Raw genomic sequence first — 17,370 nt, 5'->3', positions numbered from 1 at the left:
GTAGATGTACACTACTTGATAAGGTGCCACATCAAAGGGTTGTTACAGGAAGCAACTCTATGATGCAGGGATAACATGTTGATGTGGAGAGAAGATTGGCTGGCCAACTAGAAAACAGAGAGTTGGAATTAATAGGCTTTGGTCAGATTGGCAGGATGGAAGAAGTGGGGTCCCCCTAAGAATCAGTGTTGAGGTTTCAACATTTTACAAATCACATCCATGATACTCACATGACAGAAGTGAAGGCATGGTCACCAAGATAGATAGCATGTTGTGAAGAAGAGGAAGTTACAGGTGGATATAGATGGGCCAAGTGAATGGTCAGATCTCTGGCTGATGGAGAATTATTGGGTTTCACAGTGCAGGAAGTTGATCTCAAGGGTCATACTGGGGTCACTGCTTTTCTTGATCCCGTATTGGCAACCCAGTTTGGGTGCATGGAATTAGGAGATGCTACAAAACTTGCAAACGTCCTGAAGCATGAGGAGAGTAGTGATAGACATCAGAAGGATAGGCTGCTGGAGTCGGCAAACATGTGGCAAGTGAAATTTGATGCAGAGAAATGTGAAATGGTTAATTCTGGGAGGAGGAATGAGGAGAGATAATAGAAGAGGAATGTGGTTCTAAATGGAACGTCGCAGCAGAGGACACTGGGTATTTCTGGGTATTTATCTTCTCAAAATCACTGAAGACTGGAAGCTGGTTGTGAGCTTAGATAAAACCAAATGGGATCCTGGGTTTTTTAAATAAAGACCAAGTGGAAGTCTCATTAGCCACTGGTTCTGCCCAGAATGGAGTGTGTGTCCAACTCAGAGCATTGCAGTTCAGAAAAGACGTCAGTCTTTCAGAACAGACCAGTAAAGATTGGTGAGAATGACCTGAAGGAAGAATGAGGAGTCATTGGTTCTGTCACCTTTAACAAGGGGTGAGAGGAGATTTGATAGAGGTTTTCAAAATCACAAGGGGTCCGCTCAGTGTCTATAGCGAGAAATTGCTAGAATAGTCGAGAACCGGATGGTATAACTTCACACTGATTGCCAAAAGAAGCAGAGATGACACAAGGACAAATATTTTACACAGTAAGTGACTAGGTTCGAGAATTGAGATTGGAGAGGACATTTAAAAAAGAATTGGATTACTGGGTGAATTATTGTTTGAAGAAAATGCACTTGCAGAGACACTGAGAAAAGGAAGGGGAGCGGGACTCTCTGTAACACAGACAAGGTGATCTGCATAGGCTTTTTCTGTGTCATAACCAGATCATAATTCTACAATAAAGACCATGCATGAGTCCAAGGCATTTGAAAGCAATTGACAAAAAGTTAGTGATTTTGGGGTGGCACGGTGACTCAGTGGTTAGTACTGTTGCCTCGCAGTGCCAGGTACTCAGGTTCGATTCCAGCCACGGGTGACCCCGTGTGTGGAGTTTGCACATTCTCCCCGTGTCTGCCTGGGTTTTCTCCCACAGTCCAAAGATGTGCAGTTAGATGGATCGGTCATGGGAAATCGCCCATAGTCGACAAGCTATGGTAAATGTGGGTCTGGATGGGATGCTCTTCAGGAGGTTAAATGGCCTCTCTCTACATTGTAGGAATTCTATGGGACTGCACTAATTATCCTTAAACTGAATCCCAGAATCAGGGATCAGTGCTCTCATATTTTTGCAATGATTGCTGACCGTAGGATGGCAATGTCACTCAGTATCAGCGGTTAGACTCCCTTCTGTTGGAGATAATTGTTCCCTCACAGTTGTGGGACATGATTGCCAATTGCTAATTATCAGCTAAAATATAAAGTTTGTCCAGGTCTTGCTGCTTGCAGTTTGTGGTTTAGTGTCAGAAAAGAAGTTTGTTGTAAAAGATCAATTAGTTCATTCGAAGAGTTCAGTGAAGGGAAACCTGTCCTTCCCGACGTGGTCCAGTTCATGCTTTTTAATTGACTCTTAAAACCCTCAGTCCAACTATAGTTACACAATAACCAGCTATTCGGCTGTGTTGTTTATATCTTAAAGAGAAGCAAGGGAAAAGGGAATTTCTGAATGTCCTCGACATTTCAGCATGCATGCGGCCGGATGAATTCGGAATAGGCCATTCAACCCCTTGAGCCGCCCCACCATTTGAGATCTAACTACATCACGTTCCCACTTAACCACCACCTCCCTCCACCATAACCTTCCATCCTCTTGAAGAACCTATCTACCACTACCTCAAAAAAATTCAAAGATTACAGTTCCACCATGTTTTGAGGGAGAGAACTCTAAGGACTGATGATGTTCTGTAAGGAAGAAATTCTCCCGATCTGTGTCTGAGGAAGATAACCCTTTTATTTTTAAACATTGACCCTTATTCCAGATTCTCCCACAAGAGGAAACATCTCTCTCCCTTGTCAAACCCCTCAGAGTCTTATACGTTTCAATCCAATCACCTCTTACACTCTGAGGCACCAATGAATGCAGGTCCTGCCTGTCCAATTCTGTCTCAGAAGTCAACCCTGTTCCAGGCATTAGTCTGATAACATTCATTTGCATTCCTTCTTAAATAAGATGATAAATATTGTGCAGACTACTCCAGATGTAGTCTCACCAGTGCCCTGTATAACTGAAATATAAGCTAAATATTCTTGCATTCAATTCCCTTCACAGTCAGCCACCACATCCTGATGACATGCTGTACCTGCGGACTAACCTTCTGTAGTGCATGCACTGGGACACCCAGATCCCTCTGTATCTCAGAGCTCTGTAGCCTCTCACCATTTTGATAAGATGCTGCTTTTTTATTCCTTCTGCCAATTTCACACTTTTCCAATATAATACTCAGGGGTAGTTTCTTTACTCAGAGAGCAGTAGAGGCGTGGAACGGCCTGCCTGCAACAGTAGTAGACTTGCCATCGTTAAGGGCAATTAAATGGGCATTGGACGTACATATGGATAAGAATGGAACAATGTAGGTTAGGTGGGCATCAGACTATTTCCACAGGTCGCCGCAAAGGATACAAATGCTACGGGAAGGATAGAAAGGGACGCAAGAGAGGAGGGGAGTGGTGTTTTTTATAAGGGATAGCATTACAGCTGTGCTGAGGGAGGATATTCCTGGAAATACATCCAGGGAAGTTATTTGAGTGGAACTGAGAAATAAGAAAGGGATGATCACCTTATTGGGATTGTATTATAGACCACCACCACCCCCCCAACCCCCCACCCCCCCCCCCCGCTAAATGGTCAGAGGGAAATTGAGAAACAAACTTGTAAAGAGATCTCAGCTATCTGTAAGAATAATAGGGTAGTTATGGTAGGGGATTTTAGCTTTCCAGACATAGACTGGGATTGCCATAGTGTTAATGGTTTAGATGGAGAGGAATTTGTTAAGTGTGTACAAGACAATTTTCTGATTCAGTATGTGGATGTACCTACTAGAGAAGGTGCAAAACTTGACCTACTCTTTGGAAATAAGGCAGGGCAGGTGACAGAGGTGTCAGTGGAGGAGCAATTTGGGGCCAGCGACCATAATTCTATTCATTTTAAAATAGGAATGGAAAAGGATGTACCAGATCTAAAAGTTGAAGTTCTAAATTGGAGAAAGGCCAATTTTGAGGGTATTAGGCAGGAACTTTCAAAAGCTGATTGGAGGCAGATGTTCGCAGGTAAAGGGATGGCTGGAAAATGGGAAGCCTTCAGAAATGAGATAACAAAAATCCAGAGAAAGTATATTCCTGTCAGGGTGAAAGGGAAGGCTGGTAGGTATAGGGAATGCTGGATGACTAAAGAAATTGAGGGTTTGGTTAAGAAAAAGAAGGAAGCATATGTCAGGTATAGACAGGACAGATCGAGTGAATCCTTAGAAGAGTATAAAGGCAGTAGGAGTATACTTAAGAGGGAAATCAGGAGGGCAAAAAGGGGACATGAGATAGTTTTGGCAAATAGAATTAAGGAGAATCCAAAGGGGTTTTACAAATATATTAAGGACAAAAAGGAAACTAGGGAGAGAATAGGGCCCCTCAAAGATCAGCAATGCGGCCTTTGTGTGGAGCCACAGAAAATGGGGGACATACTAAATGAATATTTTGGATCAGTATTTACTGTGGAAAAGGATATGGAAGTTATAGGCTGTAGGGAAATAGATGGTAATACCTTGCAAAATGTCCAGATTACAGAGGAGGAAGTGCTGGATGCCTTGAAACGGTTAAAGGTGGATAAATCCCCAGGACCTGATCAGGTGTACCCGAGAACTCTGTGGGAAGGTAGGGAAGTGATTGCTGGGCCTCTTGCTGAGATATTTGTATCATCGGTAGTCACAGGTGAGGTGCAGGAAGACTGGAGGTTGGCTAACTTGGTGCCACTGTTTAAGAAGGGTGGTAAGGACAAGCCAGGGAACAATAGTCCGGTGAACCTGACGTCGGTGGTGGGCATGTTGTTGGAGGGAATCCTTGAGGGACAGGATGTACATGTATTTGGAAAGGGAAGGACCGATAAGGGATAGTCAACATGGCTTTGTGCGTGGGAAATCATGTCTCACAAACTTGATTGAATTTTTCAAAGAAATAACAAAGAGGATTAATGAGGGTAGAGCAGTAGATGTGATCTATATGGACTTCAGTAAGGCGTTCGACAAGGTTCCCCATGGGAGACTGATTAGCAAGGTTAGATCTCATGGAATACAGGGAGAATTAGCCATTTGGATACAGAACTGGCTCAAAGGTAGAAGGCAGAGGGTGGTGGTGGAGGGTTGTTTTTCAGACTGGAGGCCTGTGACCAGTGGAGTGCCACAAGGATCGGTGCTGGGTCCTCTACTTTTTGTCATTTACATAAATGATTTGGATGTGAGCATAAGAGGTACAGTTAGTAAGTTTGCAGATGACCCCAAAATTGGAGGTGTAGTGGACAGTGAAGAGGGTTACCTCAGATTACAACAGGATCTGGACCAGATGGGTCAATGGGCTGAGAAGTGGCAGATGGAGTTTAATTCAGATAAGTGCGAGGTGATGCATTTTGGGAAAGCAAATCTTAGCAAGACTTATATACTTAATGGTAAGGTCCTAGGGAGTGTTGCTGAACAAAGAGACCTTGGAGTGCAGATTCATAACTCCTTGAAAGTGGAGTCACAGGTAGATAGGATAGTGAGGAAGGTGTTTGGTATGCTTTCCTTTATTGGTCAGAGTATTGAGTACAAGAGTTGGGAGGTCATATTGCGGCTGTACAGGACATTGGTTAGGCCACTTTTGGAATATTGCATGCAATTCTGGTCTCCTTCCTATCGGAAAGATGTTGTGAAACTTGAAAGGGTTCAGAAAAGATTTACAAGGATGTTGCCAGGGTTGGTGGATCTGAGCTACTGGGAGAGGTTGAACAGGCTGGGGCTGTTTTCCCTGGAGGATCGGAGGCTGAGGGGTGACCTTATAGAGGTTTACAAAATTATCAGGGGCATGGATAGGATAAATAGACAAAGCCTTTTCCCTGGGCTCGGGAGTCCAGAACTAGAGGGCATAGGTTTAGGGTGTGAGGGGAAAGACATAAAAGAAACCTAAGGGGCAACTTTTTCACGCAGAGGGTGGTACGTGTATGGAATGAGCTGCTAGAGTGGTGGAGGCTGGTACAATTGCAACATTTAAGAGGCGTCTGGATGGGTATATGAATAGGAAGGGTTTGGAGGGATATGGGCTGGGTGTTGGCAGGTGGGACTAGATTGGGTTGGGATATCTGGTCGGCATGGACGGGTTGGAACGAAGGGTCTGTTTCTGTGCTGTACATCTCTATGACTCTATGACTCTATAACATCAAGGGCTGAAGGGCCTGTACTGTGCTGTAATGATCCATGTTCTAATACTCTGTTTGCCATAATTTCACTCACTCAATATCACCGATCAATATCATTTCGTCAGCTCCTTGTGTCACCTCCATTTTAATTGCCTACCTCGGATTTTCTTGTCAGCAGATTTATCATTCCATCCATCCCTTCTTCAAAGTCATTGACATAAAAAGTTGAGACCCGAGCACTGACCCCTTTGTTATATCACTCACTGCAGTTGCCAATCAGAAAGTAATACCTTTATGCCTACTCTCAATAGACATCGATAAGTAACAAACTGCCTGTATTGTCCTCAAGTAAAAAATGAGGTCTGCAGATGCTGGAGATCACAGCTGCAAATGTGTTGCTGGTCAAAGCACAGCAGGCCAGGCAGCATCTCAGGAATAGAGAATTCGACGTTTCGAGCATAAGCCCTTCATCAGGAATAAGAGAGAGAGAGCCAAGCCGGCTGAGATAAAAGGTAGGGAGGAGGGACTAGGGGGAGGGGCGATGGAGGTGGGATAGGTGGAAGGAGGTCAAGGTGAGGGTGATAGGCCGGAGTGGGGTGGGGGCGGAGAGGTCAGGAAGAGGATTGCAGGTTAGGAGGGCGGTGCTGAGTTGAGGGAACCGACTGAGACAAGGTGGGGGGAGGGGAAATGAGGAAGCTGGAGAAATCTGAATTCATACCTTGTGGTTGGAGGGTTCCCAGGCGGAAGATGAGGCGCTCCTCCTCCAGCCGTCGTGTAGTTGTGTTCTGCCGGTGGAGGAGTCCAAGGACCTGCATGTCCTCGGTGGAGTGGGAGGGGGAGTTAAAGTGTTGAGCCACGGGGTGATTGGGTTGGTTGGTTCGGGCGGCCCAGAGGTGTTCTCTGAAGCGTTCCGCAAGTAAGCGGCCTGTCTCACCAATATAGAGGAGGCCACATCGGGTGCAGCGGATGCAATAGATGATGTGTGTGGAGGTACAGGTGAACTTGTGGCGGATATGGAAGGATCCCTTGGGGCCTTGGAGGGAAGTGAGTGTGGAGGTGTGGGCGCAAGTTTTACATTTCCTGCGGTTGCAGGGGAAGGTGCCGGGGGTGGAGGTTGGGTTGGTGGGGGGTGTGGATCTGACAAGGGAGTCACGAAGGGAGTGGTCCTTGCGGAACTGGAAAGATGTGAAAATGTCTGCCTTCATTTTAACAGCTAATGGAAATCTGAAAGAAGGACAGAAATTGCTTGAGAAACTCAGCAGGTCTGGCAACATCAGTGGAGAGAGAAACAGAGTTAACATTTCAGGTACAGTGATATTTCTCCAGCAATGTTCTGAAGCAGAGTCATATTGGACTCAAAATGTTAAATTTGTTTCTCTCTCCATAGGTGCTGCCATACCTGCTGAGTTTCTCCAGCAATTTGTGTTTTTCTTTCAGATTTCTACCATCTGCAGTTCTTCATTTTATTTCAATGGGATTCTGTCCTGAGTTAGAAGGAAGGTCACTCTTATTGAGTTGGCAACAGTTTACAGTGACCCCCATTCAGAGTGAGTGTGAGTCCGAGGTAGGAGTGTAACAACACACTCTCTGAGTCAGAGAGTCATATAGTGTGGAAACAGACCCTTCGGTCCAAACAGTCCATGCTGACCATAATCCCAAACTAACCTAGTCCCACCTGCCTGCCCCCGCCCCTCTCCAAACCTTTCCTATTCATGGAAAGGGGATGGGAACCAAAATTGTAGGACAGGTGCAGAAGAGGATGAGAGTAGGGAGTTTCCAAATCAAGTATCTGACACTGGCAAACGAGAACCTGGTTTGAACCTGAACGCGAGGAGCATCCAAAATAAAGTGGGTGAACTGGCAGCGTGGGTTGGTACCTGGGACTTTGATGTTGTGGCCATTACGGAGACATGGATAGAACAGGGACAGGAATGGCTGTTGCAGGTTCCAGGATTCAAATGTTTCAGTAAAAACAGAGGAGATGCTAAAAGAGGGGGAGGTGTGGCATTGTTGATCAGGGACAGTATTACAGTTGTAGAAAGGATGTTTGGGGACTCGTTAACTGAGGTAGTATGGGCTGAGGTTAGAAACAGGAAAGGAGAAGTCACCATGCTGGGAGTTTTCTATAGGCCTCCGAATAGTCCCAGAGATGTAGAGGAAAGGATAGCAAAGATGATTCTCAATAGGAGTGAGAGAGGCAGGATAGTTGTCATGGGGGACTTCAACTATCCAAATACTGACTGGGATCACTACAGTACGAGTACTATAGATGGGTCAGTTTTTGTCCAGTGTGTGTAGGAGGGCTTCCTGACACAGTATGTAGAGAGGCCAACAAGGGGCGAAGCCATTTTAGATTTAGTACTGGGTAACGAGCCTGGCCAGGTGTTAGATTTGGAAGTAGGTGAGCACTTTGGAGACAGCGATCACAATTCTGTCAGGTTTACTTTAGTGATGGAAAAGGATAGGTGTACTCCACCGAGCAAGAGTTACAGCTGGGGGAAGGGAAATTACGATGCAATTAGGAAAGATTTAGCAAGTGTAGAATGGGGAAGGAAACTGCAGGGGATGAGCACATTAAAAATGTGGAGCTTATTCAAGGAAAAGCTCTTGTGTGTCCTAGATAAGTATGTACCTGTCAGGCAGGGAGGAAGATATAGAACACGTGAGCCGTGGTTTACTAAGGAAGTGGAATCCCTGGTCAAGAAAAAGAAGAAGGTTTATGTTCGGACAAAATGTGAAAACTCAGTTAGGGCACTTGAGGGTTACAAGGAAGTCAGGAAAGACCTAAAAAGATAGCTCAGAAGAGCCAGGAGGAGAGATGAGAAGTTGTTGGAGGATAGGTTCAGGGTTAACCCTAAGGCTTTCCATAGGTATGTCAGGAATAAAAGAATGACGAGAGTTAAATTAGGGCCAATCAAGGATAACAGTGGGAAGTTGTGTATGGAGTCAGAGGAGATCGGGGAAGCACTAAATAAATATTTTTCGACAGGGTTCATCCTAGAAAATGAAACTGTTGGCGAGGAAGATACAGAGATACTTGCATCTAGACTAGAAGAGATTGAGGTTCACAAGGAGGAAGGTATTAGAAATACTGCAGAGTGTGAAAATAGACAAGTCCCCTGGGCTGGATGGGATCTATCCTAGGATCCTCTGGGAAGCAAGGGAAGAGATTGCTGAGCCTTTGGCATTGATCTTCAAATCATCATTGTCTACAGGAATAGTGCCTGAGGACGGGAGGATAGCAAATGTGGTTCCCTTGTTCAAAAAGGGTAGTAGAGACAGCCCTGGTAATTACAGACCAGTGAGTCTCACTTCAGTTGTTGGTAAGGTATTGGAAAAGATTATAAGAGATAGGATTTATAACCATCTAGAAAAGAATAATCTGATCAGGGACAGTCATCACGGTTTTGTGAAGGGTAGGTCGTGCCTAATGAATCTTATTGAGTTTTTTGACAAAGTGACCAAACAGGTAGATGAGAGTAAACCTGTTGATGTGGTGTATACGGATTTCAGCAAGGTGTTCGATAAGGTTCCCCACAGTAGGCTATTGTACAAAATGTGGAGGAATGGGATTGTGGGAGATATAGCAGTTTGGATCAGTAATTGGCTTGCTGAAAGAAGGCAGAGGGTGGTGGTTGATGGAACATGTTCATCCTGGAGTCCAGTTACAAAAAGCGGCGTACCGCAAGGGTCGGTGTTGGGTCCACTGCTGTTTGTCATTTTTATAAACGACCTGGATGAGGGCTCGAAGGGTGGGTTAGTAAATTTGCGGATGACACTAAGGTCGGTGGAGTTGTGGATAGTGACAAAAGATGTAGTAGGTTGCAGAGAGACATAGATAGGATGCAGAGCTGGGCTGAGAGGTGGCAAATGGAGTTTAATGTGGACAAGTGTGAGGTGATACACTTTGGCTGGAGTAATCGGAATGCAAAGTACTGGGCTAATGGTAGGATTCTTGGGAGTGCAGATGAGCAGAGAGATCCATGTACACAGGTCCCTGAAAGTTGCCACCCCGATTGACAGAATTGTTTAGAAGGCATACAGTGTTTTGGCCTTTATTAATAAAGGGATTGAGTTCCGGAACCAGGAGGTTATGCTGCTGCTGTACAAAGCTCTGGTACAGCCACACTTGGAGTATTGTGTACAGTTCTGGTCACCGCATTATAAGAAGGATATGGGAGCTTTGGAAAGGGTGCAGAGGTTTTTTTGCTAGGATGTTGCCCGTATGGAGGGATTGTCTTACAAGGAAAGGCTGAGGACCTTGAGGCTGTTCTCGTCAGAGAGAAGAAGGTTGAGAGGTGACTTAATAGAGACATACAAGATAATCAGAGGGTTAGATAGAGTGGACAGGGAGAGCCTTTTTCCAAGTACAGTAGCGTCTCGACATACAAACTTAATCCGTTCTGGAACCCGGTTCGCGAACTGAATCAATTTTTCCCATGTTTGGATAGCGTAAGAATGCTTGGACGGCTGTTCACAGCACACGCGCTAAAGACGAACTGAATGAGATCACGCGGGGCCCGAGAGCTTTTGTGTTCAACAGGCGCGTCGCAAAGCAGAACAATGAAACCACGTGGTTCCACACGGGCTTTTTGCGTTCGTACCATTGTTCGTACCTTGATTTTCGTATGTATGTTGAAGCAAAATTTTATGTACAATCCTGTTCATAAACCGATTTGTACGTGAACGGGGTCGTTCGTATGTCAAGACGCTACTGTATGAGGACAGCAAACACGAGGGGACACAACTTTCAAGTGACGGGGGATAGGTATAAGACAGATGTCAGAGGTAGTTTCTTTACTCAGAGAGTAGTAAGGGTATGGAATGCTTTGCCTGCAACGGTAGTAGATTCGCCAAGTTTAAGTACATTTAAGTCGTCATTGGACAGGCATACGGACGTACATGGAATAGTGTAGGTGGGATGGGCTTCAGATTGGTATGACAGGGCGGCACAACATCGAGGGCCGAAGGGCCTGTACTGCGCTGTAATGTTTTATGTTCTATGTATCCATGTGGTCTGGTTCCTCATGTGGAGCTTTTCCAAACTTATGGAATTCATAATGCAGTGTGACTGGGATTGGGACCACAATACCTGAACGGAGCCAGCCATATACAAGTGACACAGTGTCCAGCTCAGAAATCCCTGATAACCTGTTTGGAAAGGATGAGAAGGACCCAGCAGTCACAAAGAACCAACACCTTCACCATGTCACTAACCTGCGGAACGTTGGTGAGGAGATATCTGGATACTTGGAACCCTGTTGCCTGAGTCCTGACGTTCCACTGCTGCTCATGGATGGAGGGCTGGATTTTGGGGAACTTGAAAGTGACATTGTTTCTGGGTCAGACCCTGCAGCTACCTTCTCCCGCTCTCTCTCTCCCTGAGCAATCCCGATGGGGCTGGAACGCCCCGAGCCAACCTTGGAAGGTTCTCTGAGCTTGGAGGCTGCACTGCTCGCTGACTTCCCCCCGGCGTTGGAGTCAATGTTGCTGGTACTGGAGCGATGCCCACCTCGGCTGCTGATGGTACCAGCACTGGTCTTATCGGGTCGTGGTAAGCTGCGATACTGCAGATTAGTCCTGGAGCTGATCAGCAGGATTCCGTCCTCCTGGTTCTGGGAACCATCCAGACTGGTCTTTCTAACGGAGCTCGACTTGCTGGGAATGCCAGAAGACTTGGGAACTTTCCCCAGCGTAGCGGAGCCACTGGTCACTGTCACCCCACTGCTACTCATGCTGACCGTCGATGAGCAGATGCCAGCTTTCTTAAAGCCGAAGGAGCCAGCAGTGGATGCTCTTCCAATTCCAGACGGTGGCTTCTTGCCTTCATCTCCACTGCTCTTTCCTGCCTCCGAGGGACAGTGTTGGCTAGTTGTGCTTTTTAAGGACACCTTTCCCTTTTCCGAAACTTTAACATCTTCTATTTTTCCTGCAACTGGAATATTGACAATTAAACAGAGTACTTACAACTCGCAAACAGGCCATTCAGCCCAATAGGTCCATTCTTGTGATAATAGACCCCATTCTCCTCTTTGTTTGAGACCAGTATCCTGTCCCTCTATCTCTTCTTCCCTCTTAGTTATATCCAATAAATGCATCTATAACTGCTTCCTCAAACTCCTTGTGATTGTGAGATCCATATACTCTTCACTCTCTAAATACAGTTCTCCGGAATTTTTAATGAGACGTATCTGTGACTGTCTTAGATTTCAATGATCCTCTGTGTTTTGGCCTCAGGTGGAAACGTCTTCTCTACATCAGGCTAATGAAATCCCTTCATTTACTTTTGGATCTCGATGAACCCACCTCAGCCTCCTTTACTTGTTCATTCTCTGTCCCCATTCGTTCCCAGTAAACACATCCCCTTCCATTCTCATACTAATGTCCCACCTTTTCTCACCTGTGTTACTTGTTATGGACCAGGACAGATCCCTCAAAACATTTCAAGAAAGTAGCCCAGACCCTAACCTTGCTCGTTGTTTTAAGTAATTGTAGCATAGATGTTCAGGGAGGGTCAATCCACTTAGTTTTAATCAAAACAGAATTCATTTACAAGATTATCAAATGAAATACAAACAAAAGAGAACAGAATACTGAATAACGTAACCTATCTGACAACCTAATAGACTATCCCAACTTAATGATGCTGTTCCCAATACTTGCAACAATCCCCATAAACACCCCTTGTAACAAAACCCAGGGTCTTACAGGAGCGAGTCAGGGAGAGAGGATCAGCATGGACCCGCTTCTTTGATTCTAACAGCTTCACGACTGCCTCCCTGATTTCAACCACCAAAGTCCAAATTAACCCAGAGAGAAGCTGAGCTTGGAGAACTGACCACTCCCCTTTCATTGTACAAGTGCTTCTTTTTAACTTTTTAACCTAAGGCAGTATCTGTTAGCTAGAATCAAACTGGTCCTAAAACCCACAGCAACCCAGACTTTTCGGAACCTGTGTTTTTACAACCTCCTGAAAAAACCCCCAAGGATAACCTAACCTTGTTAAAGGAGCAGCATCATCACAACTCATACAGCTTTTCAAATCTATTTCCATCATATCACTGAGTATCATATCATGAAATCAAAACTGAAGTTGCTGGAGACACTCAGCAGGTCTGGCAGCATCTGTGGAGACAGAAACAGAATTAAAGCTTAAAGTCTGATATGTCTTTCCTTTGGAGGAAGAATTCGGAGTTCTGAGAAAGGGCCACTGGACTCAAAACATTAACTGAGTTTCTCTCTTCATAGTGCCACCTAACCTGCTGAGATTCTTCAGCATTCTCTGGGTTAGTTTCAGGTTTCCAGTAACTGCAGGATTTTGCCTTTATCACTGAGTGGGTTATTTCCATGGCCTTACCTGGTGTTTTTAAGGGCTGTTTGTTCCGCGGTGTGGGTACGCCTCCTTGCGCTGTCATACCCCGTCTCCATGATCCTGTTTGAGACAGAGACAGAGACGGTCTCTGTCCTTTCTCAGAATCATCTGATAAATCAGACAAGTTCCTTTTCCACTTCTCACTCAAGTCCATCTTTGACACGTCCAAACCCTCCTCAGGTTTCTTCAAATCTTCCCCACTCCAAGCGGTTTCATTTTCTGAAGTCGAGTGCTTCTCTGTGTCAGGTTTGGACTGTAAGAAGCCATTGAACAAAGTCAGACCCATACAATACAGTGGTCAGTAGTCTGTTTGTTTAGATTTTACCTTGACCAAGAACAATTTTTTATCTTGTTCTATCATTGGACTGTCTCTCTCTCTCTCTCTCTCTCTCTCTCTCTATTTATATACAAAGCTCTGACTGCAAAGGCTAAATCGAAGATTCAGGACTAGATTCATTAATTATTATTCAGTAAGTTCATCGCAGGATAGACCGCAAACAAAACCCAGATTCTAGATCATTGGCAAAAAGTCAGGAGTCTCACAGAACCAGGTTATATCCAACACCAGGTTATATCCAACACCCGGTTATATCCAACACCAGGTTATATCCAACACCAGGTTATATCCAACACCTGGTATATCCAACACCAGGTTATATCCAACACCCGGTTATATCCAACACCAGGTTATATCCAACACCTGGTTATATCCAACACCTGGTAATATCCAACACCTGGTATATCCAACACCTGGTTATATCCAACACCAGGTTATATCCAACACCAGGTTATATCCAATACCAGGTATATCCAACACCTGGTTGTATCCAACACCAGGTTATATCCAACACCTGGTTATATCCAACACCAGGTTATATCCAACACCAGGTATATGCAACACCTGGTTGTATCCAATACCAGGTATATCCAACACCTGGTTATATCCAACACCAGGTTATATCCAACACCCGGTTATATCCAACACCAGGTTATATCCAACACCAGGTATATCCAACACCTGGTTATATCCAACACCCGGTTATATCCAACACCAGGTTATATCCAACACCTGGTTATATCCAACACCTGGTAATATCCAACACCTGGTATATCCAACACCTGGTTATATCCAACACCAGGTTATATCCAACACCAGGTTATATCCAATACCAGGTATATCCAACACCTGGTTGTATCCAACACCAGGTTATATCCAACACCTGGTTATATCCAACACCAGGTTATATCCAACACCAGGTATATGCAACACCTGGTTGTATCCAATACCAGGTATATCCAACACCTGGTTATATCCAACACCAGGTTATATCCAACACCCGGTTATATCCAACACCAGGTTATATCCAACACCAGGTATATCCAACACCTGGTTATATCCAACACCAGGTATATCCAACACCTGGTTATATCCAACACCGGGTTATATCCAACACCAGGTATATCCAACACCTGGTTATATCCAACACCAGGTATATCCAACACCTGGTTATATCCAACACCTGGTTATATCCAACACCAGGTATATCCAACACCTGGTTATATCCAACACCTGGTTATATCCAACACCTGGTATATCCAACACCTGGTTATATCCAACACCTGGTTATATCCAACACCAGGCTGTATCCAACACCAGGCTATATCCAACACCTGATTGTATCCAACACCTGGTTATATCCAACACCAGGTTATATCCAACATCAGGTTATATCCAACACCTGGTTATATCCAACACCAGGTTATATCCAACACCTGGTTATATCCAACACCAGGCTGTATCCAACACCAGGCTATATCCAACACCTGGTTGTATCCAACACCTGGTTATATCCAACACCAGGCTATATCCAACACCAGATTGTATCCAACACCTGGTTGTATCCAACACCAGGTTATATCCAACACCTGGTTATATCCAACACCAGGCTGTATCCAACACCAGGCTATATCCAACACCTGGTTGTAACCAACACCAGGTTATATCCAACACCTGGTTATATCCAACACCAGGCTATATCCAACACCAGATTCTATCCAACACCTGGTTGTATCCAACACCAGGCTATATCCAACACCTGGTTGTATCCAACACCAGGCTATATCCAACACCAGATTGTATCCAACACCTGGTTGTATCCAACACCAGGCTATATCCAACACCTGGTTGTATCCAACACCTGGTTATATCCAATACCAGGTTGATCCAACAACAGGTTATATCCAACACCAGGTTATATCCAACACCAAGTTATTTCCAACACCAGGTTATTTCCAACACCAGGTTGTATCCAACACCAGGTTATATCCAACACCAGGTTATATCCAACACCAGGCTGTATCCAACACCAGGTTGTATCCAACACCAGGTTATATCCAACACCTGGTTGTATCCAACACCAGGTTGTATCCAACACCTGGTTATATCCAACACCAGGTTGTATCCAACACCAGATTATATCCAACACCTGGTTATATCCAACACCAGGCTGTATCCAACACCAGGTTGTATCCAACACCAGGTTGTATCCAACACCAGGCTATTTCCAACACCTTGTTGTATCCAACACCTGGTTATATCCAACACCTGGTTGCATCCAACACCAGGTTGTATCCAACACCAGGTTATTTCCAACACCAGGTTGTATCCAACACCAGGTTATATCCAACACCTGGTTGTATCCAACACCTGGTTATATCCAACACCGGGTTGTATCCAACACCAGGTTATATCCAACACCAGGTTATATCCAACACCAGGTTGTATCCAACACCAGGTTATATCCAACACCAGGTTATTTCCAATACCAGGTTGTATCCAACACCAGGTTATATCCAACACCAGGTTGTATCCAACACCAGGTTATATCCAACACCAGGTTGTATCCAACACCAGGTTATTTGAAAGCACAAGCTTTCGGAGCAGCGCTCCTGTTGGACTATAACCTGGTGCCATGTGACCTTGATTACCTCAGTCCAACAGCCAGCACCCTCACATTCGCAAAATATGCAGAGGGCTAGCTGAGAAGAAGCTGTTTGTATACAGTGAGTTGTTATGATCTGACAGGACAGTGGAAACAGATTTTATAATAATCTTCAAAAGAGATTTGGATAAATATCTGAGAAGGTAGAATTTGCAATGCCATGTGGAAACATGGTGAGTGGGATTTACTGGTGATTTCTTTCAAAGAGCTGATGTGGGCACAGCCGACTGTACCATCCCCCCTGGAGCTGGGCTGTAAGATCATCTAACGTTCTGTGTCTGAATTAACAGGAGAATTCATCTCCACATTTGCAGTATATTGAGGAATATTCAAATATTCATTTCCTGGCATTCAAATCAAAACATTTCTTTAACTGCAGAGCCCAGATAGCTTTTGGCAACATGAATTCTGGCTTCAACATCTCAGCTGTGAGATGAAGACATGAGGAGAACACAAGCGCGAGCCTGAGACAACATTATTCACAAAGTCTCCCCCCATCAATACGCTTCACAAACAACCCTCACAGACAGGACATGGGAGTGTACAGTAGGCCAGTGTAGTTTTTAATTTAAACATTTCTCTTCCCTTTGTAACAGCCTCCAATCATCGATGTCTGTCTATTCTGATCTTCCAGCCTTGAGCTGCTGTATGTTTCCCTATCGCTGCCCAATCTTCTCAACCTCGCTTTATCCTCCTCCTGCCTTCAAAACCCCATCTAAGCCAATAATCTTTCCAAACCAGCCTGGAGTCACTCTCCTGTCTCCACAACTTCCCATCCCGGACATCCCAATCACTCTCGTCGTACACAGTCTCTGCTGGAGTGATTAGAGCATTCAAGAATTGTGAACTTTATATCCATATCCCAACAATTACCTTTGTACCCTAACAGCTCGAAAAGGATAAACACGTGAAATTCATTTTACACTCACCGAATTTTCTGATAGCTTTGTTTCTCGTACACCCAGAGTAAGCATCAGCAATATTGGGGCTGGTATTAGGAACACGTACCTGAGTTCTGGTATTCTTCCTGGAAGAGGCAGTGACGTTGGAGTACGAGCTGATGGATGAGGTGGTGTTCAGGTCATCAGTACTAAGGTTATCGAGTGTGTCACTGAGACCGCTGCTAATGGAGCTGCTATCATCCCAACTAGAACACAGAGAGAGAGAGAGAGAGAGAAATCCCCAGTCAACCAACTTCAACACAGTCACGTTCACAACGTAACCAACACTGAATTAGATGTTTTGAT

General features: G+C 44.8%; 1 protein-coding gene across 8 annotated transcripts in view; it reads right to left on the bottom strand.

Annotated features, from left to right (window-relative positions):
* The window catches only part of nav3 (neuron navigator 3), a 440,932-nt gene that overhangs the window by 122,388 nt on the left and 301,174 nt on the right, over window positions 1-17,370 (bottom strand). For all 8 annotated transcript variants that reach the window (XM_060839577.1, XM_060839579.1, XM_060839580.1 and 5 more), the window contains 3 exons: window positions 17,132-17,270; window positions 13,107-13,374; window positions 10,967-11,684 (listed from right to left, as the gene is read on the bottom strand). In XM_060839577.1, the coding sequence (XP_060695560.1) occupies window positions 10,967-11,684; window positions 13,107-13,374; window positions 17,132-17,270 (1,125 nt within the window). The remainder of the gene's footprint in view (window positions 1-10,966; window positions 11,685-13,106; window positions 13,375-17,131; window positions 17,271-17,370) is intronic.

Source organism: Hemiscyllium ocellatum, chromosome 19, assembly GCF_020745735.1.
Source record: "Hemiscyllium ocellatum isolate sHemOce1 chromosome 19, sHemOce1.pat.X.cur, whole genome shotgun sequence".
Taxonomy (NCBI): Eukaryota; Metazoa; Chordata; class Chondrichthyes; order Orectolobiformes; family Hemiscylliidae; genus Hemiscyllium; species Hemiscyllium ocellatum.
Note: the sequence above shows the minus strand (reverse complement) of the source record. Positions and strands in the feature narration are given on the sequence as shown.